General features: G+C 46.0%; 1 protein-coding gene across 3 annotated transcripts in view; it reads right to left on the bottom strand.

The window, feature by feature from the left end:
* Nucleotides 1-18,533, bottom strand: part of TRAPPC10 (trafficking protein particle complex subunit 10) — a 118,494-nt gene extending 99,961 nt beyond the window's left edge. For 2 of the 3 annotated variants that reach the window (XM_077119129.1, XM_077119130.1), the window contains exon 1: nt 18,437-18,533. In XM_077119129.1, coding sequence (XP_076975244.1) covers nt 18,437-18,503 — 67 coding nt within the window. In that variant the 5' untranslated portion in view covers nt 18,504-18,533. The remainder of the gene's footprint in view (nt 1-18,436) is intronic. The other variant, XM_077119132.1, reaches the window with a different exon arrangement.
* Nucleotides 18,534-25,891: the final 7,358 nt, after the last annotated feature.

Below are 25,891 nucleotides of genomic sequence, written 5' to 3'. Positions count from 1 at the left end.
GCCAGCACTCAGAGACTCGACTTAAAGCTGAAGAGTTTAAAAAGAAAAAATTAAAGATTGGCTAATGCACCCAAATAAAGAATACTGAAGAATTGGCCTTAATGGTTTATTTACTTTAAAAATAAAGAAAACACAGAATTATTGCAGCAGTTTGAAATCACAGCAATTAAAAATTTAAGAAAAACAAGTCTCAGAGATCCTACTTCTTAGGGCTTTGGCTCGAAGGGTGGCCAGACCCACTCTTTGCAGATTTCCAGGGCAGCCCACTCCCCCACCTCCTGAAAGTATTTTGTTCAAAGATGGCTTTCTCATGAGATCTAATTGCAGTTTCCAACGGGTGCAATCCTTAAGGAGAGGAATATGGCAATGTGGAGCAAAATTACCTAAGCATTTGCCATGGTTCCAGCAAGCCTTCTGGCAGGAATCTGTCCCAACAGATAACACTGATCAAATGAGGAAAAGACAGTTCCACCCAAGGCTAATCAGTGCGCAAGATCGGTAGATGTAGACCACGAAGGAGTGAAAGATGGGAAGCAACCCAACCACACCATCGGGGGACTAGCTGATAAACCACGGCACATTTACCTAATGTTTGGAGTTAGCCCTTTCGCTGCCACGAAAAGGACTGAGGACAGTCTCCAAGCGCACTGATCTCGGGTCAAACTGAGGGGAAAAGCAGGTGGGAAGAAGAGGGCATGCAGTTTACAGCCTCTTATCTAAGACAGGGAAATACAAATACGCATGAATTTGGTCACTTTTTTTAAATGGAAGGAAAAACCATGAAAAATTTTAACTGAATAAGCAGTAAGGGAGCGAATAAGGTGGAGAGGGGAGGATTTATATGCTAGATTTCTTTAAACATATCTTGTTTTGTAAATTTGGCTTTAAAAGCATGTAAATATTTTCTATAATGATAATACAAAATCCTACTTTAAAAAAGCTTTCCCTAAAAACATCGGGAAAAAATAAAAATTAAATTAAATTAAAAATTAAATAAGATTAAATAAACTTAAATATATACACAGTTGATGGTACAGTCACAGAGAGGAATTATTGCAAGTGCTTAAAAAGCAGTCATTTGACTGTTCCTAGTGAGATACATCCAATGAAACAAAGAACTGCTAGGAAGTGTTTTAATCTGTTCAGTAGGGATATTGTTGGCAGCTGATCTAATATTGTTCTTCGGAGCCTCTGTGTAAGGTGGGATACAGCAAATGAGTAATGAGACAGTACTTTATCCAGGTTCTCAAAGTGGGGTCCTGTTCTAGGTTGCTGCCTGCCAGAATGCAACACACCAGAGACAGATTGGCTTTTAATAAAAGGGGATTTATTTTGTTAGCTCTTCACAGGAAAGGCAGCTAACTTTCCACTGAGGTTCTTTCTTACTTGGGAAGGCACAGGATGGTCTCTGCTGGCCTTCTCTCCAGGCCTCTGGGTTCCAACAACTTTCCCCAGGGTGATTTCTTTCTGCATCTCCAAAGGCTTGGGCTGCGCTGCGAGTGCTGAGATGAGGTATGCTGAGCTGCTTGGGCTGTGCTACATTGAGCTGTCTCATTTAAGCACCAGCCAATTAAGTCAAACGTCATTCATTGCAGCAGGCATGCCTCTTAGCTGACCACAGATGCAATCAGCAACAGGTGAGGCTCACATACCATTGGCTCATGTCCACAGCAACAGAACTAAGCATGTTCACCTGACAAAGCTGACACCTGACTCTGACTACCACAGGTCCCCAGCCGGCAGCAGAGGCACCACCTGGCAACTTATGAGACAGTGCAGTCTTGGAGGGTGGGGTCTGGCAATTTGGATTTTAACAGCCCTCCAGTTTAAGAACCATGGCTCTAATCTTATCATTCTCACATGGCCATGAGAAATGGGATTTTCGAAAAATAAAATAAACATAGACGGCAGAACAGTCCATTAAAGCCCGTTAGTCCTGAATTTGAATAGAAAATTATCAATTTGAACTTAGGCTGCTTTTTATCTTTAAAGCTAAAAATAAAACAAACAATTCCTAGCTCTGCCCACTGAAAACGCCTAGCAGCAATAAGAAGCTCTAGCCCACAGACTATGGTCCTGAAACACAATTTTCCACTAAAAGGACCCAAGATTCCTTAGAGAAATGGCTCTTTTCAGGGCTGGGGCAGGATATGTACAAGATAAGCCTGGAACTTCCTGTCATACCAGACAGCAGAGAAACTAACAATTCCTACAACTCAGAAACCAACTTGAAAGAGGCTGATCCAGGCCGGCCACAGACGGGACAATCTGCATATCAATGTGCTTTCTGGCATGATAAAGGTTTTGTAGTTAAATTTTTTAAAAGTCTTTATCTTTTATAAATACACACATTTATGGATAAATGATATGATGTCTGGGACATGCTTCAAAATATTATAGGATTAGGACTATCGGGGGTAAAGATAAACAAGATTGGCTGATTCACCAAATCACTGAAGTTGGGTGGTGAGTTCACAGGGACTTGGTAAAACTGTCTACTTTTGTACTTATTTGCAATTTTCCATACTGAAAAGTTTAGAACATTACCATTGTCTCACATCCCTGTATCCTCTCCTCTTTCCATAGCACTTATCACCTAACATATAATTTGATACTTTGTGTACTGTCGGTGTCTCCAGGCTAGAACACAAGCTCTTTTGAGAAAGCTGGGCTCTTGGCTTGCTAATGGAATCCAAGGCCCTCCCACAGCGCCTGGCCCATAAGGGGTGCTACCTAAACATTTGCTGCAGGGGAATATGGCCCAGTTCCTTCATACTCTACATCAGAAAACCCAGGGTGCCCAAAGGAGAGGATCTTCTACAGTGGTGGTCATATACAGCCAAGAGTTTATTTTTAAAACAAGTAAGATTATACTGAAAACTTCTAGTGTGGCTGACATACTCAGTTCTTAGAATGCTAAACTACAGGAAACAGACTTCTCTTTTTTTTAACTCTGTAACAAAAGCTTTCACTGAAGGATAATTTTAGGAACACACTTCCCCTTAGATTTGGACATGTGGTATCTGACTTATCAAACTAACAGGGCCCGGGAGGATCCAACAGCTGGATTCCAGCCACGGCTGAGTGACCGTGGCTAAGGAACAGGGAGACGGGATTCAGGTCAACCACAAGAGTGGTTCAGATGGTCCTTCCCACATCTGACTGAATGTTAGATGCTTCCTATAAGCTCCGCAAATGGCATGCTTCAGGTCTAGTAAAAATCACTGCCCAAATGGAACTTAGAACTACCAAACCTCTACCACAATTTTCAATTCTGAAGTTCACGCAATGACTTCTAGGTGCTAAACAGATTTCAGTGAAAAATTTAAAAAATTTCTGAACACACTATTATTCTTATAAAGCCAGTCTGAATCTGCTGTTAGTTTTTTCACAATTTTTCTGCTCATTTTCTTTTCTTATAATTTCGAAAACAAGGGCCTAAAATAATATTGAACAATGGAAGATCACATATCATATGTCCAAGAAGCTGATAAAAGCTGAAAAAAGTATTTCCCAGGGAGGAGGAGTAGTGAAGGGGGGAGGGCCAGTGAAAAGGAGAGGAAGGAACAAAAGAGGTCCGCCTTTCTGAGGGAGAATCATGCCACCTGGTTAGTACATCTGGGGTCAAAATGCCTGGACGCCAAAAAAAACGTTCCGTTTGTCAGGAGTACAGGGAGGACAACTCTCCAACAATGCAGAACAGTATAAAAGCAGATACCAGTGGATGTGGCCAATACCTTCGAGGCAGGTAAATGCAGGTACTGTGGCAGAGTGGGGACCCTCAAAAGCTAACCCCTGTCTAGCTCCCAGAACTTGTCAATATGGTTTTATCTGGAAAAGGATCTTTGCAGATGTAATGAAACGAAGGATGTCAAGATCAGATCATCGTGAATTATTTGGGTAGCCTTTACAACAATGGTTCGTGTCTGTGTAAGACACGTAAGAGAAGCCACAGGGAAAGAAAAGGAGGCTGCATGACTGCAGAGGCAGGGACGGGAGGGTCACACCACAAGCCACAGCCTCGGGGGCCACCAGAAGCTGGAAGACACCAGGGAGCATCCCGAGGGAATGCAGCCTTGCCCACACCTTGATATCCGACTTCTTGTCTCCAGAACTATTGTTTTAAGCCATCAAATTTGAGATAATTTGTTTCAGCAGTCCTAGAAAGTTAATACACACGGTAAAATATACAAAAAAAAAAGCACGTGGGTTTTTTCCTAGTGCTAATCCAATTCATCATTTAGACATGTTTTTTACTTTATCTCTTAAATGTCAAAGGAAACGCTAATAAATAGATAAATCAGAAGAGGTCAAATTACCAATAAACGTATAAAAAGAAACTCACTAATAATCAGAAACATGTTCACCTAAATATGACAATTTTGGGTTGGAAAAGGGTTCTCAGATACTACACCAAGAGCACAAGCTATTAAAAAACTCACAAATGGACATCATCAAAATCAAAACATTTGTATTTCAAAAGAGACTGTTAAGAAAATGAAAAGACAAACTGAGACTACAAAAAAAATATTTACAAGTCATATATCTGATAAGGGACATATATCCAGAATATAAAACGAACTCTAACAACTCAGTAAAGGACAACCCAATTAAAAAATGGGCAAAAGAGCTGAAGGAACATTTCATCAAAGCAGACATATGACTGGCTGATACGATGCGCAGCCTCAGCCATCAGGGAAACAGAAGCTAAACCAACGCGATACCACTTCAACCCACCAGAACAACGCCAGCACACAAACAGGCAGACAGTAACAAGTGCTGGCAAGGGTATGCAGAAACCGGAACCCTCATCCCTTGCTGGTGGGAATGTTAAAAAGTATAGCCACTCTAAAAGTTAAACACAAGCTCACCTAATGAGACAACAATACAATTCCTCAGAATCTTCCCATGAGAAATGAAGCCCGCCCACATACAGACAGGTAGCAGCATGATCCACAACTGCCAGAGTGCAAACCATCCACACACCAAAAGTCTATCAAGCAGTGAATGAAGAAACAAGATGCAAGATCCAGGCAATTTCATACCACTGAGCAAGAAAAGGGGAAGAACTACTGATAGATGGTGCAACATGAATGAACCCCAAAAACATGCTGCCTGCAAGAAGCCAGATGCCAAAGGCTACATATTGCATGACTTCATTTAAATGAAATGTCCAGAAAAGACAAATATACAGAGACAGTACATCAATGGTGGCCTGTGGCTGGGGTGGGAGTGGCGATGAAGTACTAACATGTACAAGGGACTTTGGGGTGATGGAAATGTTCTGAAACTGAAACGTGCTGGCTGCACAACTCTAAAATTGTACTAAGAGTCATACAACTGTGCACTTACAATGGATGAATCTTATAGTACCTAGATTAAATATCAACAAATCTGTTTTTAAAAAAAACTAGATTTTTTTCACCAGGCATCAGATAGGCAAAACTTTTAAAGATTAATTCTCTCTGGTGCCACGGGGTATAACTTGATGTAGATTTTTACCAAGGTGTGCTAGTTTGAAACTGTTATGCACCCCAGAAAAGCCATGTTCTTCTAATCCAATCTTGTGGGAACAGACTTATTATGGCTGGCATTTTTTTATTAGGTTGTTTGCATGGAGATGTGACCCACCCAATTGTGGGTGGGACCTCTTGATTAGGTTCTTCCCATGGAGATGTGACCCTGCCCATTCAAGGTGGGTCTTATTTCATTACCAGAGTCCTTTAAGAGCAGGGGACATTTTGGAGAGGACACAGACATTTGGAGATGCAGAAAGAAAATGCCCCAGGTGACGCCAAGAGCTGAAAGAGCAATGTGAAACCAGTAGCTGAGTGAGAAGGGTCAGCAGACTGTGCCATATGCTTTCCCATGTGTCAGAGAAACCCAAGACGTGGATCGGCCTTTCTTGAGTGAAGGTATCCTCTTGTTGGTGCCTTAATTTGGTTATTTTTATGGCCTTTAGAACTGTAAATTTGTAACCTAATAAATCCCCTTTCTAAAAGCCATTCATTTCTGATATATTGTATTCTGGCAGCTTTAGGAAACCAAAACACAAGGCAATATAAATGTAGCTTTCAAAACTTAAATTGCAAGTTTTTAGTAGGAGATTCCATTTCTAGATTCCATTCCTTATAATAAGAATATACTCATGTTTTACTTAGGCATTTTAAGGTTTAAAGTTCAGTTTCAAAAAGCTAAAAGTATATCTTCTTTCAAGGCTTCATCCAAATGCCAGGTTGATCTTCTCTCAGTCTTAAGCATTCTATCTCAGAAGCCAATGACCCAAGAGTGCCCTGTTTGATCACACAGTTCAATTTCTACTGACCTATAGTAAAGAAACCATATCTGAACACAACTCAGAAGCACATTTTAAAGTATATGGTCCCTAACATACAAGTTAGTTACTTTTTTCACTGGACCGACATGTATTTCCTTGAGTCAAAAAGTCCAAAGAATGTTTCGATATCAAAAAACAAAGCCACAGCGGTTTACCTAAAAACAGGTCTCTGTGATCAGGATTCAAATTCCACAAGCATTTTTTTACAAAGCTACCTTCTTTTGATAAAACATGAATTTCAGGAAACAAATTTTATACCAACAAAATATCTAGTCAACAAATATTTACCAAGCACTGACCAGGTGCCAAGTCCTGTCCTAGGAATGCGGCAATGAACAAAACAGATCACAGTGCATGCAAGAACGAATCTTATATTCTAGTCTGCAGGCAGCATGGGCTCGGGGTGGAGAAAATAAACAAAGAAAAAGGAAGCACTTATGTCTACTTATGCAGAGTAAATAAAGTCAATGGGCTCTCAAAGGAGCTGCATTAGGGGGTGGTCAGAGTAGGCTTTGGGATCTGAGCAGAAGCCAGAAGGTAGGAGGGAGATGGGAAGGGCGATCCAGGCCAGGGGCACAGGGTAGGCCTCAAGTGTCCAAGGTAGCCCAAGCCAGTACTGGCGTGGAGAAGGGAAAGGGTGAGGTGCAGCACGTGTGGTGTTGTGGCCCACTAACAGGTCTGGGCATGTTACTATGAGATAGTGGTCAGCCCCTGGAAGGGTCTGGGCAGAGGAATAGGACTTGGCAACTTCTCTCTCAGAAGGCCTAGCCTTACCTCCATAGGGGCCCAGAGGTAGGAACAGTGAGGCCTGTGGGGAGCCCCTACAGGAGCCCCAGGGAGAGGTGGTGGCAGCCAGGATTTACAGTAGCACAGGTGGGGGAAAGCAGTGGAATTCCAGGTACCAAGGTGGTCCTCATATTTGCAAATCCCATATTTGCAAAATCGTCCACTCATGAAAATTTACTTGTAACCCCCACATTAGTACCCAGGGTGCTTCCAGAATCATCCACAGACACGCGTAGAGCTGCAAAAAAACTGCATCACTAGAGGCACACAGTCCCAGCTGAGGCTGAGCACGGTGGCACACTGCCTTCTTACATCAACTCACGCTTTAACAAGCATCCTCTTCATGGTCTACTCAGTGCCACGGGCTTCGTGATTTTCTGCTTTTTCCTTGGTCACTTTGCTGTTTAAAATGGTCCCCAGTGTAGCACTAAAGTGCTGTCTGGTGTTCCCAAGTACAATGCTGGGATGTGCCTCACGGGGAAAATACAGGAGCTAGAGAAGCTTCGTTCGGGTATGAACTTTAGAGCTGCTAGCCGTGAGTTCAAGTTAATGACTCAATGTATCTGAAATGAGGTGTCTTTAAACAGAAATGCCCACAAGGTTATGTATCGAGTGACTGGTTAAGTATTCACAGAGACAGTATGAGCAGAACCACTGTGACTAACTAGAACTGGCTATATCAAAGGTAAACAACACAGCTGCTGACGGACTAAAAGTGTGTGAGAGAAAAAGAGGGTCCGGAATAACTCCAAGGCCACTGATTTTAAGTTCGAAAACAAATATTCTCAGACACCAAAACACTATAAACACATTTAAAATACCTTCAGGAACAGTTACAGAGGAAATAAAAAGAGAGGCATAAGAAAGAAAGAACGGCGCAGGAGGCCTGCGGTAAATAAGAACGAGGAGCCTGGTACACAATAGCGCGCTCTGGACCATATGCAAACCGCGCGTGCGTCCCACTCCTGATTCCAACTACCCAGAGCAGGGGCAGGAGCAGAGAGGCCAAGAGCAGTGTGCCTTGTGAGACACGCTCCCCACTCAATCGTGCAACACACCTGTGAAGATACTTTATTAACTAGCAAAAACTTTTTTACTACAAAAAATTAAGTTGGCCACCTACATTTCCACCAAAGCTGACCGACTTCCATCTCTCCTCTCTCAATGTGCGAATTGCATAATCGTGTTGTAAATTTCTACGAAAAGACTGGCTCATGAGTTATGTCTCCCTTACTGGATTGAGAGATCAAAAAAATCAGACCCCTGAGTTTCATTTGCATAAACAAAATTTACTATACTGGAAACTCTTCAGAAACACATCTTGTAAATTAGACATGTGAGCTGAAGTTCAAACGGAAAAGGTAGCTTTTCACCTCTAAATTATCACTCGAAATCCACTATAAAATTGGGCTAATATGTTAATAACACTAGTTCCCAAATTGTGGACCCTAGGTGTCCGAAGAACCATAAAAAATTCACAGAGGAACTGTATTTTAAAAAGGTGAGAGAAACAGCAATGCTCAACATTTATCAGACACTGCTTGAAACTCTTGGCTTCAGCATTAGATCACACTGCATTCCTTTCAGTCATGTCACTATCACTGCAACACACGGTTTCCTGTACTTGAAGTGATAAAAAGTGAGTACTATGAAAACAAATTTAACAAGGTGGCAGTGCCCCATCTGATTTCCAGACTGGAGAAGCTGGCAGTGCTGAACAGGCACACACATCCCATTAGGAAGAAACTGCAGTAACTTAAAAATGAAATACAATTATTTTTTCTTTCAATTTATGTGTAGTATTTTTTACAAACTACTTCTAAGTTATTAGGACATAAATACTCAATAAATTATTTGGCTCTAACTATTTAATAAATGAAATTAGTAAGTGTATCTTTTGGTCTAAAGGCACCATGAAGAAGTTACTGAGATGCTATTTTGATCTGCAGGTTGCCAGAATGCAATGTACCAGAAATGGAATAGCTTTTATAAAGGAAATGTAATAAGTTACAAGTTTATAGTTCTAAGCCTATAAAAAATGTCCAAACTAAGGCATCAGGGAAAGATTCCTTAATTCAAGAAAGGCCGATGGGTCTAGAACCCCTCTGTCAGCCGGGCAGTCACGTGGCTGGCATCTGCTGGGCCCCTGCTCCTAGGCTCCGTTGCCTTCAGCCTCTGTTCCTGCGGAGACTCCTCACTCTGCTTCTCCAGGGCTGGCTTTCATCTCTTGGCTTCCCTTGGCTCTCTCCAGGTTCTGGCTTGATTAACATCTCATGGAGATGTCTGCTGGGCTCCAAGCATCTCTAAACATCCATGTCTCTGTTCTCCAGGTATAGGCATTTGTGTCAGCTCTGGGCTCTGAAGTTTCTGTCTGCTCTGTCGTTTCTAACTCTCTCCAAAATGTTGCCTTTTAAAGGATCCCACTAAACTAATCAAGACCTATCTGGAATGGGGAGAGTCACATCTCCATCTAATTAAAAGGTCACACCCACAACTGGGCACACCACACCCCCATGGAGATAATCTAATCAAAAGTTTCCACCCACGATATTATATTAGGATGAAAAGAAATGGCTGCCTCCACAAGACTGAATGAGAATTAGAACGTGGCTTTTCTGGGGTATATAATACTTTCAAACCAGCACAGACACTAAAGGCTCCACGATAGATAAGGCTCAGGACTCTCAGTATCTAAATTTTGCAGGCACTTTTCAGACACCTTTACACACATTCATTCTTCCAATCCCCCAGCAGCACTCTGAGACTGGTGCTGTCCCAGCTTCACAGATGAGGAAACTGAGGCCCAGAGTGATCCGAGAACACCCAAGGTTGCACACAGAAGACATCATGATTTTTAACCTCCACACGATGAAATGAAATACAAAGCAGTTAAGCCCACTTTAAAGAGCCCACCAAATATACTCTAGAAAACAATGAGGCTTCTAAGGAGAAATCTCTGTCCCCTTTCTCAATCACTGGTTTGCTATTTGCTTAAGAATTCAATATGGACTGAGGTACATCAATGTGTAGCAAGTGAAAGGAAAAGAAAGACATTAAAGGTTACCTTTTTTTGGTTATGAAATAATAGAGTGGTTAAAACAAAAGTGCTGAAACAATTTATTCCCACAGGACCAATGGAGGAGGCACCCATAGCTCATGAGTACTTGTGCCACGTCCACGGTGGCCCTGGTTGCAAAAGCTGAGGAACTGAGAAGCAGAGAACTAGAGCCGAACGCGGCAACACGGAACCCACAGGAGTACACGGACAGCGAGACGGGGACTAGGAAGTAAGCCGGGCCGCGTTCCTTGAACGCACTACCCTCACCAGTGCAGCCCCGTGACCCGTGATTCACCCCACACTCCACACACCTGAATCCTGTCACCTGGCCCCACTCCCAGCGCTCCAAGCGCCCCCACCCCACCAACCCCCAGCGCACGCACCTGCCCCACCCCCCCACCCCAAGTGCAGCCCAACCCACCTCTCCTGCACCCCTCCCAAGCACTACTTCCCGCCCCCCTGCTCCCTGCAGGCTGTCCCCAGCGCATGAAGGCTGCAGGTACTTACCTCCAGACCCAGGCTACACCTGCCCCAGCTCATAGTGTTGCACAGCCTCACCCCACCCGCCCTGAACTTTGCGTGTCAGTTTACGGCACTCTTAGACTTGCACAAGCGCATGGCTCCCAGACATGCCCTTCAGCTCTGGGAACATCAGTTTATGGCACTCCTAGACCCGTGCATGTGCACTGCCCTCAGTCATGCCCCCCAGCTCTGGGAAAGCAGTGACCTATGCAGCCAGGTCACATCCGCCCCCAGCCCACGCAGGCATAACGCCAACTCACTGCCATAGCTCTGCAAATGTGCACCAAGGGCTCCACGCCCTAGACCAGCACACACCAGGGTCACACCCCCCAGACTGGTGCACCCGCACAGCTACATCCTCCCTGGCCGCTGGGCGCCCACGTTCCCCCACCTGCACTTGTACCTGCACCTGTAACCTGTAACGCACCACCGCACTACGGTGCCCCACCCCGTACCCTGCGTCCTCTTACACACCCACCACGCAAACATGAGGCTTTAGACTATTGAAGGAAATCAACTTCCAAGATAAATCAATCAAGATATTTACATGCAACGAAAACAAGAGATCACTAAGCATATCACAATGCAGACAGATACACCCCAGCGTAACACTCACAATAACACACCACAGGAAACACAGACGTTGGAACTAATCAAAGATGTTCATATAATTATACTGAATAAAGTAAGTGGGATGGTTAATGGCATAAAGGAGATCACAAAGACAGTAGAAGAACATAAAGAGGAATCTGAAAGAATAAATAGAAAAATAGCAGATATCACAGAGATTAAAGATTCTGTTGACCAAATGAAAAACATACTAGAGACACACAACAGGAGATTTGAAGACTACAGAAGAAAGAATAAGCGAACTAGAGGACAGGATAACTGATTTCAAATATGCAAGCAGCAAATGGCCAAAAAAAGGGAAAAATTCAAATTGGATCTCAGGGATATGAGGGATAAAAAAAAAGCACAGAAATATAAGAATCACTGGTGTCCCAGAAGGAGAAGAGAGGAGTAAAGGGCTAGGAAGAGTAGTTGAGAACATAATAGGTTCTCAATTTATAAAGGACATAAATATACAAGCAAAGAAGCCCAACAAACTCCAAACAGAATAAATCCAAATATGCCTTTCCCAAGGCACATACTAATCAGTCTGTCAAATGTTGAAGAGAAGCAGAAAATCCTGAAAGCGGCCAGAGAAAAACAATCTACTACATACGAGGGAAACCACATAAGACTGAGTTCAGACTACACAACTGGCACCTGGGAGGTGAGAAGGCAGTGGTATGATATATTTAAGATCCTGAAAAAGAAAGACTTCCAGCCAAGAATTCTGTACCCAGCTGAATTATCCCTAAAAATTGAGGGAGAGATTAAAATTTCCACAGACAAACAAATCCTGAAAGAATTTGCCAATAAGAGACCAGTCCTACAAGAAATACTAAAGGGAGTTCTGCCATTGGGGAAAAAAAAAAAGACAGGAAGAGGGAGGTATGGAGGAGGGCACAGAACTGAAGAGTGCCAGGAAGGGTAACTTAAAGGATAGAAAGAGAAAGAGGGAAAAAAATATATAGACCTGACAAATAAAAAAGATAAGATGGTGGATTCAAGAAAGGCCTTCTCAATAATAACTTTGAATGTTAACAGACTAAATTTACCAATTAAAAGACACAGATTGGCAGAATGGATTAAGAAATATAATCCAGTTATATTCTGCTTACAAGAGACGCATCTAAGACACAAGGATACAAATAGATCGAAAATAAAAGAATGGAGAAAGATTTTCCACGCAAGTTGTAACCAAAAGAAAGCAGGAGTAGCTATACTAATATTGGACAAAATAAACTTTAAGTGTAAAGACATTGTAAGAGACAAAGAGGATGCTATATATTAATTAAAGGGACAGTTCACCAGGAAGATATAATAATCATAAATGTTTATGCTCCCAATCAAGGAGCTCCAAATTACATGAGACAGACAGTATGCACTGACTAAGAAGTAGACTCCTGAACAATGGTGTATACTAATGAACGAATGTTGTGCTGCTACAAAAAGGAACAAAGTCGTGAGGCGTGCAATGATGTCAATGAACTTGTGGGATATTTGGTGAAGCAAAATAAGCCAGAAACAAAATAACAATTATGGTATGGCCTCCTTTAGAAAATGCTTGTAAGAAAACAGGGGCCTAGATTGTAAGCTTTTCTAGCAGACACATTTAGTCCAGAGTGGTAATTACTATATCTGGATTTCGAGAAGTTGTTTTATATATATATAAATATATATATATAAAACCTGATATTTAGAGATAAGAACGAAGCCGATCAGGTTGGGATTAAAGTAACTGACAACATAAGGGTAAGGGAGAAAGTGTCTCTATTTGAGAACCACATATACTCTTTGAGACCAAAGGAAGAAAGGTTTATTTGGTCTGGAACCAAAATTTTCTGTAGCACATAATCTAACTCAACCTATCTGCATAGCCCATTTGAACAAATGAAACACAGGGAGCCCAGAACAAGGAAGAGGTCCTTTAATCCTGTATAACTTAATGTAATGCCTGGATACATCCTACAGTATATTAAGCAGAGAATCAAAAAGCATTGGCAAAGTCCCCTGAGGGATAGGAGAGAAAATATGGAACATTAAACTTTACCATGAGGGAATCCCCTGATACTGTGTCAAACTTTAGGGATAACCAAATCAAAAGGTCATGCCCTCAATCTTGAAGCTTACTCCTGTGAAGTTTATATAGGAAGCTGAGACGTTTAGACTACCTATAGGCATGCCTAAGAGTTACTTCTGGAGGACCTCTGTTGTTGCTCAGATGTGGCCTCAGTCTCTCTAAGTCCAACTCTGCAAGTGAAATCACTGCCTTCCCCTCTACGTGGGACATGACATCCAGGGGTGAAAGTCTCCCTGGCAACATCGGAGATGACTCCCAGGGATGAGTCCAGACCCTGACACTGTGAGATCAACAATTCCATCCTGACCAAAAGGGGGAAAAGAAGTGTAACGAATAAAATACCAGTGGTAGACAGAGTTCAAATAGAGTCAAGAGGCTACTCTGGAGGTTGCACTTACGCAAGCTTCAGGTAGACCTTGCTACCTATCATAACCTGCCAACCCCCAACCAGGACCGTTCCAGCCAATCCTAAAGAACACCTAGGGCAATATATAAGATTCCACAAGGGTTCCATGCTCTAGGGTAACTTTCCAGAAACCTACAACCTCCAGATGGGTCCCTGGACCAGATAAATCCTGAAACCTAGCCCAGCCTCTCTAGAACATCAGACAGTTCCATCCCCCTACCCCATATTAGTGACAGCCCCTTCCAACATAAAAAAAGTTAGAATGGCCATAGCCCAAACACCCCTAAAGAGAGGAATAAAAGATCAAAGGTGATGGCGGAGTTATACAGAGAAAATAGGATTTGACAAATGAATATGAATGCTGAATCACTAAATTGGTATCTCCTTTAGTCTCCAGTATCTTAAAGCAGCTAGAAGTAAAAACCTAAAATTGTGGAACTGTAGTCCATGTTAAACTCTGATACATGTTCTAAAACTAATTGTGGTGCTGTACTTTGAAACTTATTGTTTTGTATATTATATGTTATTTTTCACACACACATACAAGTCGATTGTGATGACAAAAAAATATTTATGCCTTCTAGTCTCCTCTATTTGGAGTAACTAGAAGGGAAAATCAAACTCTGGGATCTGTCCTATAACTACCTGTTTTAGAGTGCTTTGAAAACTATTGCTTTTTTCTTTCTTTGCTTTGTATATATGTATATTATACAATAAAAAAAATTTTTTTTAAATTTTTAACGAAATGGTATTAAGTCACTAAATAATACAGTCACCATCAGTGTAACAAACAAGAACGCCCCGCCCCCCCATGGTCCAATCCTTACTTCTACAACCCCACTCCTGAGAAGTATGCATTTTCAGTTATTTTAAGGCTTCTTTGTATATCTCAGTTTTTAATGTTTTCATTTTTAATTTTATCTTTCCACATTTATTCTCAACCTATAGATACCTATGCGTTTTAAAAGATGAGTATTTTCATTTATATAATATATCTGCCTACTCCTAGCCCTAATCTTTTCCCAAAATAATTATATCATGAATCTTGTTAAACGTATTTTAGTGTTTATATTAATTCTGAATATGTATAAAATCTTTATTGCTCTTTTGTAGTTTTTATTTTTCATTAAAAAATTATTTTTCTGGGAAAAAAAACACGAGCTCAGTGGAAAATCAGAACGCACAAATTTAAAAACTCTAGCCTACAGAGAAAAAAACACCAACTCCAACCAGGTACCTTACATTACATGTATTCCAACATGGTACATTACAGAGCTGCTCATTTTTAATACAGTTTTTTCCCTTTCAGAGTTTATAAAGTCAAATCTGGATCTCCAAATACAGAGATTCCAAAAAATGAAATAGGCAATTTGAGACAACACAGGGTGAAAAAGCTCATTTGGATCAAGCGTACTGGTTATTTTTCAGACGCTGAGGTGACTGTAGTGCTATTTTACGTATAATGCTGAACAGTCAGCAAAGAAAAGTCACAAATCAGTGCAATATAATTGTCTATGTCCACCAAATAAGACTGCTGGAAAAAAGGCACGTCTTTCCTAATGTACTCTCGAGTCAGAAAACCTAAGTCTGTATTCTAAAACAGAGAACTGACCCTGTGGTTGAGGGGGGAAACATTCGTGCAAAAACATAAATGTGGATCATACAGAGATGCTGGATTTGTTTCACTTACACTGGGCACTTAGTATTCATGATTCATAAAACCTACGTAAGTATTCAAATTGCAGTCAGAAGGAACTCGTCCCCCACCTCACAGAAGCGTCAGCACCACTAACTGTCCACCGCAGTCCCTTCACATTTCAGGTCTGTTCTCCAGCATTTACAGCTTTAAATTGCCTTGGGTTTAAGAAGAGCCCATGAATGGATAAGGCTCAAGACTCTCATTAGCACTGAACATTTTCCAGGCACTTTTCTGCCAGCCTTACACGCATTCCTTCTTCCCATCAGTACTCTGAGATGAGTGCTGTCCAGTCTCAGCACAGCTGAGCTGGGGGCAGTTAGACAGGAAGCTAAGAAACGGTTAATTATGGACTAAGGTCAGTTAAAACTTTTAGGTGCAGCACGAATATTATGGGAACAACCCAGCAAGGTTTTCAAGTAACAATCCAGTCTACCTGCCCTCATCTTTCAGGGCCTGGCATCCTCCTTATGCCCTCATATAAATAGTTCATCACTTTACCTGAACTGGTAACACTCTGCAGACTTCTCACAAATTCAAAGCATGCTTCATTTTCCTTAGCACAAAACGTTTTAAATTCCATGGGGAAAAAAAAAGTGTATGCTTGAAAGCAAGCATAAACTCTGCTTCCACAGACATCCTAAGAGTGCAGTGGCTGGATAAGTCTTCAAGGAGGTTACAGAAATAAAAATACTTTTATACACTAAGGCGTAACAGAAATAAACATACTTTTACACACTAAGGCGTAACCCCACCATAACACCAACAAGTTTTAAAGAGTAAATGAGCCTCTGGACTTTCTTAAGCAATTTTCCCACCATGTTTGTCTACACTGGTTACCTCTACCTCCAAAATACCTACTACGGAAAGAGGGGAACAAGACAAAGAAAGGTATTAGGTGAAACCAGGAAAACAAAAGCTTCAGCCCCACACAAACCAAAATGTAATTTCAATTGTGAACCATGAAGTCAGCCATTCCAAAAGTTTAAAAAATAAATAAATTTTAAGAGATACTTTTCTTTTCAAATTAACTTTTTCTGAAAGTTGACTGCAGCCACTTTCATTCCTGAGATTCCAAAGAATGAAAGGTTGGACCTTCTAAGACTGAGATCCCATCAGTAGAGACAGCACATACCTATTATGCCCTAAAAACGGGGGAAACCTCCACTAATCTATGGTATTCTAATCACTAGGAAACATTACTTGGCCCCTCAGTTGTCTTATCATATGTGTGTGGGGGTGTAGACCTGTATGAAACTAAACATTAACCGTGTATCTCAAACATTTACTATAAGATAACAAATTCTACCCTTTCGGCCATGACTAAACTACATATAACTACAGGAATTTCCTCTTCAGAAATGTATTTGCATGCACAATGCTTACAGAAACATACTTGCTATTAAAATGCAAGCTAAGAGGTATGAGATATAATTAGACGTGTGGACGCCCCTAGAGGCCATAAATATTTATCCAGCACTCACAATGTACACAGCAGTTTGGGAGAAAAGTTTTCATGATTTAGAAGACAGCAAAGCCCTAACTTGAAAACCACAGAACGTAGCCCTTGTCCCTGAGGATGCAGAAATCCTTTGGCCACTGCAGGGCCTCTGGACTGTCATTTCCATCGTCCTCGTGGACAGAAGACAGTCTTGGTTAAGACGTTCAGGTGACAAACATTTGAGGGGGAAGATTTCTACTGCTGAATGATGCCAGTTTCCTAAAGTGAGATGAGACACATGGTCCGTTCACCTAAGAAAGTTTGTCAACTAATGATGAAACGACAGACCTAAACCTTAAATATGCAGCTTCTCAGGGACACACAAGGTGCACTCCACCCAGGGGAGGCAGGGTGGGAAGGGAAGACCAGCACTGAGATGACAGGACTTGGGCCTGGGCCCCCAGATTTTGCTGTAGGAAGAGTGCTTCCCTGCCAGGCGTGGGAGACAATTTGAAACAATAAACTGCATATATTTATGAAGGTACAGAGTGCTGTCAAAGGTCAAAGTCCTAATGGCTTGAAATCAATCTCTGCAAGTCATCAAAATGTCAGTCGACATTTCAACACTCCCCACGGGCTCAACGTTTTTAAAAGTATTTAACTTTAACGTCATGCTTATAAAAGTCAGGGGAGTTTTTGTTCTGTAAGGGAAAAACAGCTCCTTTGTGTAGCATTAAACGTGGAGGGGTAAAAAGACCCAAAGCGGCACCACTCTAGCTGTCAAGAAGGCAGCGTCACCGGGTTTCCCGCACGGCAGCTCCCTAATCTCCCTGGGCCTCGATTTCCCCGTCTGTAAAATGGGTCTCTGTCGCCCGTGAACTGGTCTTGGCGCCTGCCTAGGCACTGCGGTGAGGACTCGAGGAGAGGACGGTGCAAAACGCTCCATCAGCAGGCGCCGTCGCTCTCATCAAAGCAGTTTACCAAACCGACGCGCCCAGCCAGGGCTTCCACTAGTGACACTTGACAGAAGTACAAAGCTACGTCTTCTAATGTTCTCAGCGCAACGCAAAGTTCCTCAATGTCGACCGGCGAGGGCAGGGGGCCTGGAAGCAGAGACGGCCGGCCGGGCTCGCTCCGTCCGGGGCCCGGACGCGGCCCCGCTCCTCGCCCTCGAGGCTGGCCGCGCGCCCGCGTCCCCCGCGAGGCCAGGGCGGACTGCAGGTTCTGCCCGCACGCTGTGACCCCGCACCCCGCAGACCGCGCCGGGGGCACCCCGCGGACAGGGGACAGAGAGGACCGGGGCGCCCGGGGACGGGCGGGTAGGAGAGCAGAAGGCGCTCGGAGGAGGCGGGCGTCCGGCGGGGAAGGCCCCGGGGACAGCGGGCCCGGAATGCCCCAGGGGCCACACCTCCAGGAAGCGGCCGGGCCGCAGCGCGCGGGCCGAGGGCCCCGGTCCCGCCGCGAAGGCCGCCGCCCCTGCCCGCGCCGGCCGGGTACTCACAGGTGACGATGGGCTTGTTCTCCATGGTGTAGATCACCGGCGGCAGCGGCTCCTCAACGGCGTCCATGGGCGCCCGGCGTCACCGGCCCGGCCCCCCGCGCCCCATGGGCAGCCCCGAGGCCGCGCCGGGCCCAGCCCGAGCCTGAGCAGCGCCGCCGGCAGCGACAGCGACGCCCCCCGGGCCGCGCGAGGCAGCTCCGAGCCGGCCGCGCCGCCACCGCCTCCCCGCGCCACTGCCGGTCGCGTCCACTTCCGGCCTCGGCGCCGCCGCATTACCACTTCCGGGGAGCGCGAGGCTTAAAGGGGAGGGCGTTCCCGTCGCGGGCCGGCGGCCGCCGCTGTCCTCCGACAGAAAGGTGCGCGCGGGCGGGGAGGGCAAGAAGCCGGGCGGAGGGCGAAAGGAGCCTGCGGACCCAGAATGCCGGGCGTCTAGGGCGCCGGGGCCAAGGGACTCTGGTTTGGGGAAAGAATTCCCTGGGGAAGTGTCCTTCGTCCCATGAATGGGTTTGGACGCGCGTCACCTGGTCCTCGTTGGCCCTGACGTTTGTCCCACCCCGGGCTCTCCCCTTGGGCCGAGGCCGTGGGCCCGCGGGCCCCGGACTGGTCGTCCCTTTGACTTTGATGGTGCGGCTCCCAGAAAGACCCCTCCGCCACGGTCATCGACTTTCCCACTCGGGGGGCGTACCCCACAACGTAGGTGAACCACTGTCTCCCCAGCAAGTCGACTGACAGCTATTCCACTCGGCGTGGACGGCATGCGCTGGGGACTGCTGCCACCTAGAGACAGACCAGCGAGTCCTTCCAGGATGCAGAGCCCACGAGTGTGTCCTTCCAGCATGCAGAGCCCACGCGCGTGTCCTTCCAGCATGCAGAGCCCACGCGCGTGTCCTTCCAGCATGCAGAGCCCACGAGTGTGTCCTTCCAGGATGCAGAGCCCACGCGCGTATCCTTCCAGCATGCAGAGCCCACGCGCGTGTCCTTCCAGCATGCAGAGCCCACGAGCGCGCTCTCCTCCCTGAAGACGCCGGGCGGCAGGCTGGGCTGTTGCGCTGCGCAACATGGGCCCTCCCTGACCCACCTCCTGGCTGAGCATGGGCCCCTGCGGCCCCGCTGCCTGGCTTGCTCACACCGGCTGCCTGCAGATTCCTGAGGAAGATGGAGTCCAGTGACCGCGAGTCACCGCCGAGGGGCAAGAGCAGGCACAACTGGACGATTGTCCCCTGTGGCCTGTGGCCTGTAGCCTAGCTTTGTTATTTTTAGCTGACAGCCACTGCCTCCATGGGAATTATTTAAGACACGGGATTAATTTCCCCCATTGGCCCAAATGGCACTTGGCCCCTGTGAAACTCTTGGCCTCCTGCTTGCTTGTTGGGCTGCTTTCACCAGATATGTGGCTGCCTTAAGCAGAACAAGATTCCATGCAGTCCCACCAACACTGAGCCAGTAAGAAGGGCCCCCGAACTCCCTGAATTCCAGCCCAAGGCTTGCCTCGGGGGTCAACTTCCTACAGTCCTGTGCAGATCTCCCAGTTGGAATGAACTGCTCCTTTCTGAGTCTCCACACCCCGTAGCTCACACCTCCCTTAAGCACTTGTTTCCTGTCCCTGGACACTGAAAAATTATTGAATATAGGGACTTATGCCTTTGGCTTGTGTCTCCAGCTCCTACCCCTGTGCACTCAGGGCCTTCTATGCTGTAGAAGTGATACAGATTTTGGGAATGCCGCAAAGTAAAACAACTTTTCATTGCATATGCATTTCTTGTGCAAGTAATGTAGATTTAGGATCACTTTTCTAAATTAAAGTAAATGTGTGTGAAATAGTTTGAGTGTGAGCACAGCTGCTGTGTGTCTGTGCATCCGTGGAGGGGGGGGGATGGTGTGAGGTGTAGCATGGTGAGTTGTAGTGTGTGAGGGGGCAGAGATCAGAGTCTGGGCAGCAGAAGCTGTGGAGCCTGTGAGAAGGAGGAGCCAAGCAAGGCCAGGGAGCCAGAAGTCTAGGTGAGGCTTTCCCCAAAGTCCTTGGCCTGGGCAGGGGGCTTACCAGGAAGTGACTGTTAGAGAGTTGAGAAAGGCACAGACGTATAAGAGGTAAAGTGGTGTGTGGCAGTTTGGAGCTGTTATGTACCCCAGAAAAGCCCATGTTCTTTTAATCCACAGAACTGCCGTGGGTGGGACCTTTCGATTAGGTTGTTTCAACAGAAATATGACCCACCCCATTCAAGGTGAGTCTTAGTCCCTTACTGGAGTCCTTTCTGAGAGGATAAAAGGCAGAACACAGACAGAGAGAGCTTACAGAGTAACGCCCCAGAGATGCTAAGCAAGGACCCATAGAAACAAAAAGCCCCTTGTGCTGGTTTGAATCTGTTGCATACCCCAGAAAAGCCAAATTCTTTAATCCTCATTCAGTATTGCTGGGTGGGAGCTTTTTGATTGTTTCCATGGAGATGTGACCCACTCAATTGTGGGTGGTAACTTTTGCTTAGATGGTTTCCATGGAGATGTCTCCACCCATTCAAGGCAGGGTTGCTTTCTGGAGCCATTTCTGAGGGAACCATTTTGGAAAAATCTAGGGAGCCCACACAGCCAGAGACCTTTGGAGATGTAGAAGGAAAATGCCCCTGGGGAACTTCATGAAATAAGAAACCTGAAGAGAAAGTTAGCAGATGCCACCATGTTTGCCATGTGCCTTTCCAGTTGGGAGAGAAATGCTAACTATCATCACTCTTCTTGAACCAAGGTATCTTTCCCTGGATGCTTAGATTGGACATTTCTATAGCCTTGCTTTAATTTGGACATTTTCATGGCCTTAGAACTGAAATAAATTCCCCTTTTTAAAAGCCATTCTGTTTCCCGTATATCACACTCCAGCTGCCAGCAAACTAGAACAGCACTGAAACTAGCTGTTGGAACCAAAAGAACCCAGAAGAGAAGGACCAGCAGATGCCACCATCTGCCTTCCCATGTCACAGAGGAACCACAGATGCTGGCAGCCCCTTTTCAGAGAAGGTATCTTCCTCTTGATGCCTTAATTGGGACATTTTCACAGCCTTAGAACTGTAAATTGCCAAACTAATAAGTCCCCATGTAAAAGCCAACCCATTTCTGGTGTATTGCATTCCAGCAGCTTTAGCAAACCCAAACAGATTTGGTGCTTCAGGAGAGCACTGTGTGCCTCATTAACACCCAGGGCGCTCAGCTGGGACACGTCCTCCCGGGGCTCCCAGGGGCTAGCAAAGGCCGGAAAAGCATTTGAGGCTTTGCAGGCCATGTACAGTTTCTGTTTCATATTCTTCTATTTTTTAGTAATGCTTTAAAAATATAAAAGACCACATAGAAACAGTCATGGCCAGACTTCACCCTGAGCCTGCCCTAAAATAAGAACTCCTGTAGAACTGCCTTAACAACACCTAAAGCAAAGCAGTGACAAGATCTGTGAGATTTTGGACGTTGAGTCTTGCCAATTTAGAAGGGCTTGAGAAACACTTTGAGCTTTCCAAGATCCACCCTAATAAAGCATAGCACTAAGCCTGAATAAGTTCAAGGTGATAAAACAGTAATTGACCTGTCGACTGGATAAAAAATCAAGAATCTTCAGGGGAAGACAAGATTCCAGAATCTCAACTTGCTATCACCAATGACCAATATACACTAAAAAATGACTAGACATGCAAAGAAACAGGAAAATGTAAACCATGGTTATGAAAAAAGCAGTCCACCCTGGGATGGTCCAGATGTGTTTAGCAGATAAAGACTGTAAAGCAGCCACAGTAAATAAGCTCAAGGAATTACACAAAAATATGATGTCAGTGAGTGAAGAGAGAGGAGGCAGGTAGAGCTGAAGATGGCAGATTTCAGACTGCTGACCACAGTCCTGCATGGAGGGCCAGGGAGCCAGCACACAGGGGACCTAAAGTTTAGCCTCCTAAAAGTTTCCTGGGGAAAATCTTTGAACCATCAGTCTTTTAAAATAGTCGCTATAACTTTTGCACTGTTAGCAGCAGCTGTGCTGGTTCGAAAGGATGTATGTCCCCTAGAAAAGCCATGTTTTAATCTAAATCCAATTTCATAAAAGCAGAATAATCCCTATTCAATACTGTATGTTTGAAACTGTAATTAGATCATCTCCCTGGATGATGTGATTTAATCAAGAGTGGTTGTTAAACTGAATTAGATGACAACATGTCTCCACCCATTTGGGTGGGTCTTAATAAGTTTCTGGAGTCCTATAAAAGAGGAAACATTTGGAGAAAGAAGGAGAATTGTAGAGAGCAGAGAATGCTGCAGCACCACGAAGCAGAGAGTCCAGCAGCCAGTGGTTTGGAGATGAAGAAGGAAAACTCCTCCCGGGTAGCTTCATGAAAAAGGAAGCCAGGAGAGGAAGCTAGCAGATGATGCCGTGTTCGCCATGTGCCCTTCCAGCCGAGAGAGAAACCTTGACTGTGTCCACCATGTGCCGTCTCACCCAGACATAAGAGTACATGCACAGATGCAGCCACTTTGTAGAAAAGGGAGTTCCGGTTGAACGTGACCCCCAGCATAGCACTAGTTCTGCACTCAGAATATTGGCGCCAACATGGTACCTTGCTCTCTTAGTTGGGGTCCCAAGAATCAGAGCCTCAGGTGGGCATTCTTGGGCCAGGGATTTATTGAGGGAGGGTCCTCAGGAGCAACTGTAAGAGAGTGAAGAAGCAAAATTAGGTGGAGGAGCAGCTGGGCAAGCATGTAGTTTCAGGAGAAGTCGAGCCCCAGTGGTGAGAGAGTCACAGCAAACCTGGGGGGTTTGGAGGTTGGAGGGTGCTGGGGAAAGTCTGAAATCACCTTTCCAGGCTGGGCAGCAGGTGAGGTGGGAGGCCCCGAGCGATTGGTGGTGCCAGTGTGGGGGTGGGGTGGGGGTGGGTGGGTGGGGTGGGGGCAGCTCCTCTCCATCGCCTGGGACAGAGGCGCCCGCCACCCCCTCCCCTGCCCCCCCGGTAGGCGCGCGCGCGGGGCTGGTGCGGGGCGCTGGGCCGCAGGCAGGGCCGGGACAGGACCCGGGTGGCCCGAGTTTCCCGGGGGTCCTCCGCCTTCACTCCGCGTTGGAAGCCAGTTCCGGCCCCAAAGAGCGCGCGTGCCCCCGTGGTGTCCGCTCCCCTACTCGGACGCGGGCGCAGCCCCCATGCTCTCCGCGGGGCCACGCGCGACCGAACCCGCGCGAGGCCCATGGCGGCCCCTCCGCCTGCGCGCAGCTCCACGTTCAAAACGCGCGTCCCAAGAAGGTCAGGACGCGACAGCGGAGCTCTCAACAAGCTCGGAGACCCCCGCTCGCGGGGCCTGCGCGCCCCCAGCGCACCTGCCCGCGGAGCCGCCCCGCGTGGGGACCTGGGGTGGGCAGAGCACTCTGGGCTCCCAGCAGATGGAAGACGCGGCTTCTGCCCGCTCTGGGAACCGCGCGGTCCCGGAGAGCCTGGGGTGGGGGTGGCGGTGGGTGCTCGCCCCCCCCCCCCGCCCCCCCCGCCCTGGAAGGGACTGGAGATCCTCAGAGGCCTTGAGCAGGGGTTTTACAGGTCAGAGGGGGGAAATCAAGAACCCCCACCTGTCCTCAGGAATCTTTCAGTGGTTTTGCTGGCTCAGTGGCAATACTTAGTCCTTATTACTTTTCATTTTTGTGCGCTTCAACGCAGATTCACGTTCAGGCTCTCTTGGCAAAGACAGATGGTGGACGGCCCGCCATGGGTCCCAAGTGGGTGCCGTGGACACGGCAGGTTCCCACCTCAGGGGGTGCCCCGCAGTGCCCACCCATGACCGCCCAGCCTTCGCCACCCAAGGCCGCCTGCCTGGGCCCAGCACAGGGGACCCGGCCTCTCACCTCCCTGCCCTCACCCCTTCCGCCACACTGGCCCTACCCCTGCCGGGTGCCACAGCAGGTGCTGCCTCCTGCCCTGTACCCACAGAGGCAGGGAACGCGGGGGGCTTTGCCTCTGCAGGCAGAGACCCCCTTCCCTGCCTCTGCTCCAAGGCGAGCAGCCTCCCCTTCTCTGGTCTGTCCTCAGAGAACAGATGCTCAGAGGAAACAGACCCCAACCGCCCCTCAGCAAGACGTCACCTGAATCTCCTCCCAAGCCAGGGCCCTGCCCGACGGCGGCTTCCTGGTGGGGGCAGGGTGAGCGCCCCCCATGGCGTTGGGTCCCAACTGCTCACCTGCAGGAGTAGCTGCCCAGGCCATGTCCTTCCCAAGAGCCCTAGTAGAGGTTTTGTTTTGTTTTAACATTTTTTTATTGTGAAATATAACAGAGATGCAAAAAAGCCATATATTTCAAGGTACATCATAACACGTAGTTATAGAACAGATTTCAGAGTTTGGTAGGGTTACAGTTCCAGAATTTTAGGTTTCTTCCTTCTAGCTGCTGGAAAAGAAGACAGGGGAGACTAAAAGAAATGTCAGTGATTCAGCTGTCATACTCCTTTGTTAAATCCTATGTTTTCTATTATAACTGTACTTCTCCTTTGATCTTTCTCTCACTCTTTAGGAGTATTTGGGCTATGTCCATTCTAACTTTTTCATGTTGGAAAGGGCTGTTGATCATATGGGGAGGGGGATGGAACTAGCTGATGTTCTGGAGAGGCTGGCTCTCTGCATTTTAGGTCTGATCTGGCCTGGGAACCCATCTGGGAGCTGTAGGTTTCTGGAAAGCAGTCACAGTGCATGAAACTTTTGTGGGATCTCAGATAAAGCCCTAGGGGTTCTTTAGAGTTGGCAGGAATGGTTTTGGCAAACCATGGTAAATAGCAATATCTAGCTGAAGCTTGCATGAGAGTAGCCTCCAGAATAGCCTCTTGACTCTATTTGAACTCTCTTGGCTACTGATACCTTATTTTCTTACAATCTATTAGAGATATTTTAATGTGGGAGTTTAGAAAATGCTTGAATTCAGCAGAAATACTGGTTTAGCAATTCCTTATAATAGTGATGATTCGCCTTCCAGTTAGTCGATGTCCCTTCTTTTTCCCAGACCTTTCTCATGAAACAGCATTTGTTTTTGAAAAGCTGATGGAACTTGAGGCCAAATGGTCTTTCCTGGTAGCCCTTTCACTGTCTCCAGGCTGCCAGAAGCCTCTTAAATTATGTATCAGGACACTGTATATGCTTTACCAGAGGGAGGGTCTGCCCTCCCCACGGTGGGCTGGGCAGCCTGAGCGGCCAGCAGGGGCCTGGGGGCTCTCACAGTAGTGTAACTTGAAAAAGTCCATCCCTCCCAAAATTATGTTTGAAGCCACGTGTTTCCCAAAGTATTCTCCTTGATTGCATCCTCCTCAATGACCCAGCAATGTGGGTCCTACCTAAGAATGACCGAGGATTTGGGGACCTATTTATCCAACGCTGAAACTCCTGTTTATTCAACACCGTCTTACAACAGCTAAACCAGGGTCTGCACTGGGTTGAGTTGTGTCTCCCAAAAAACCCCATGGAATCCCAGG

The sequence above is a fragment of the Tamandua tetradactyla genome, chromosome 10 (genome assembly GCF_023851605.1).
Source record: "Tamandua tetradactyla isolate mTamTet1 chromosome 10, mTamTet1.pri, whole genome shotgun sequence".
NCBI classification, from domain to species: domain Eukaryota; kingdom Metazoa; phylum Chordata; class Mammalia; order Pilosa; family Myrmecophagidae; genus Tamandua; species Tamandua tetradactyla.
This window is presented reverse-complemented; position numbering and strand designations above follow the sequence as displayed.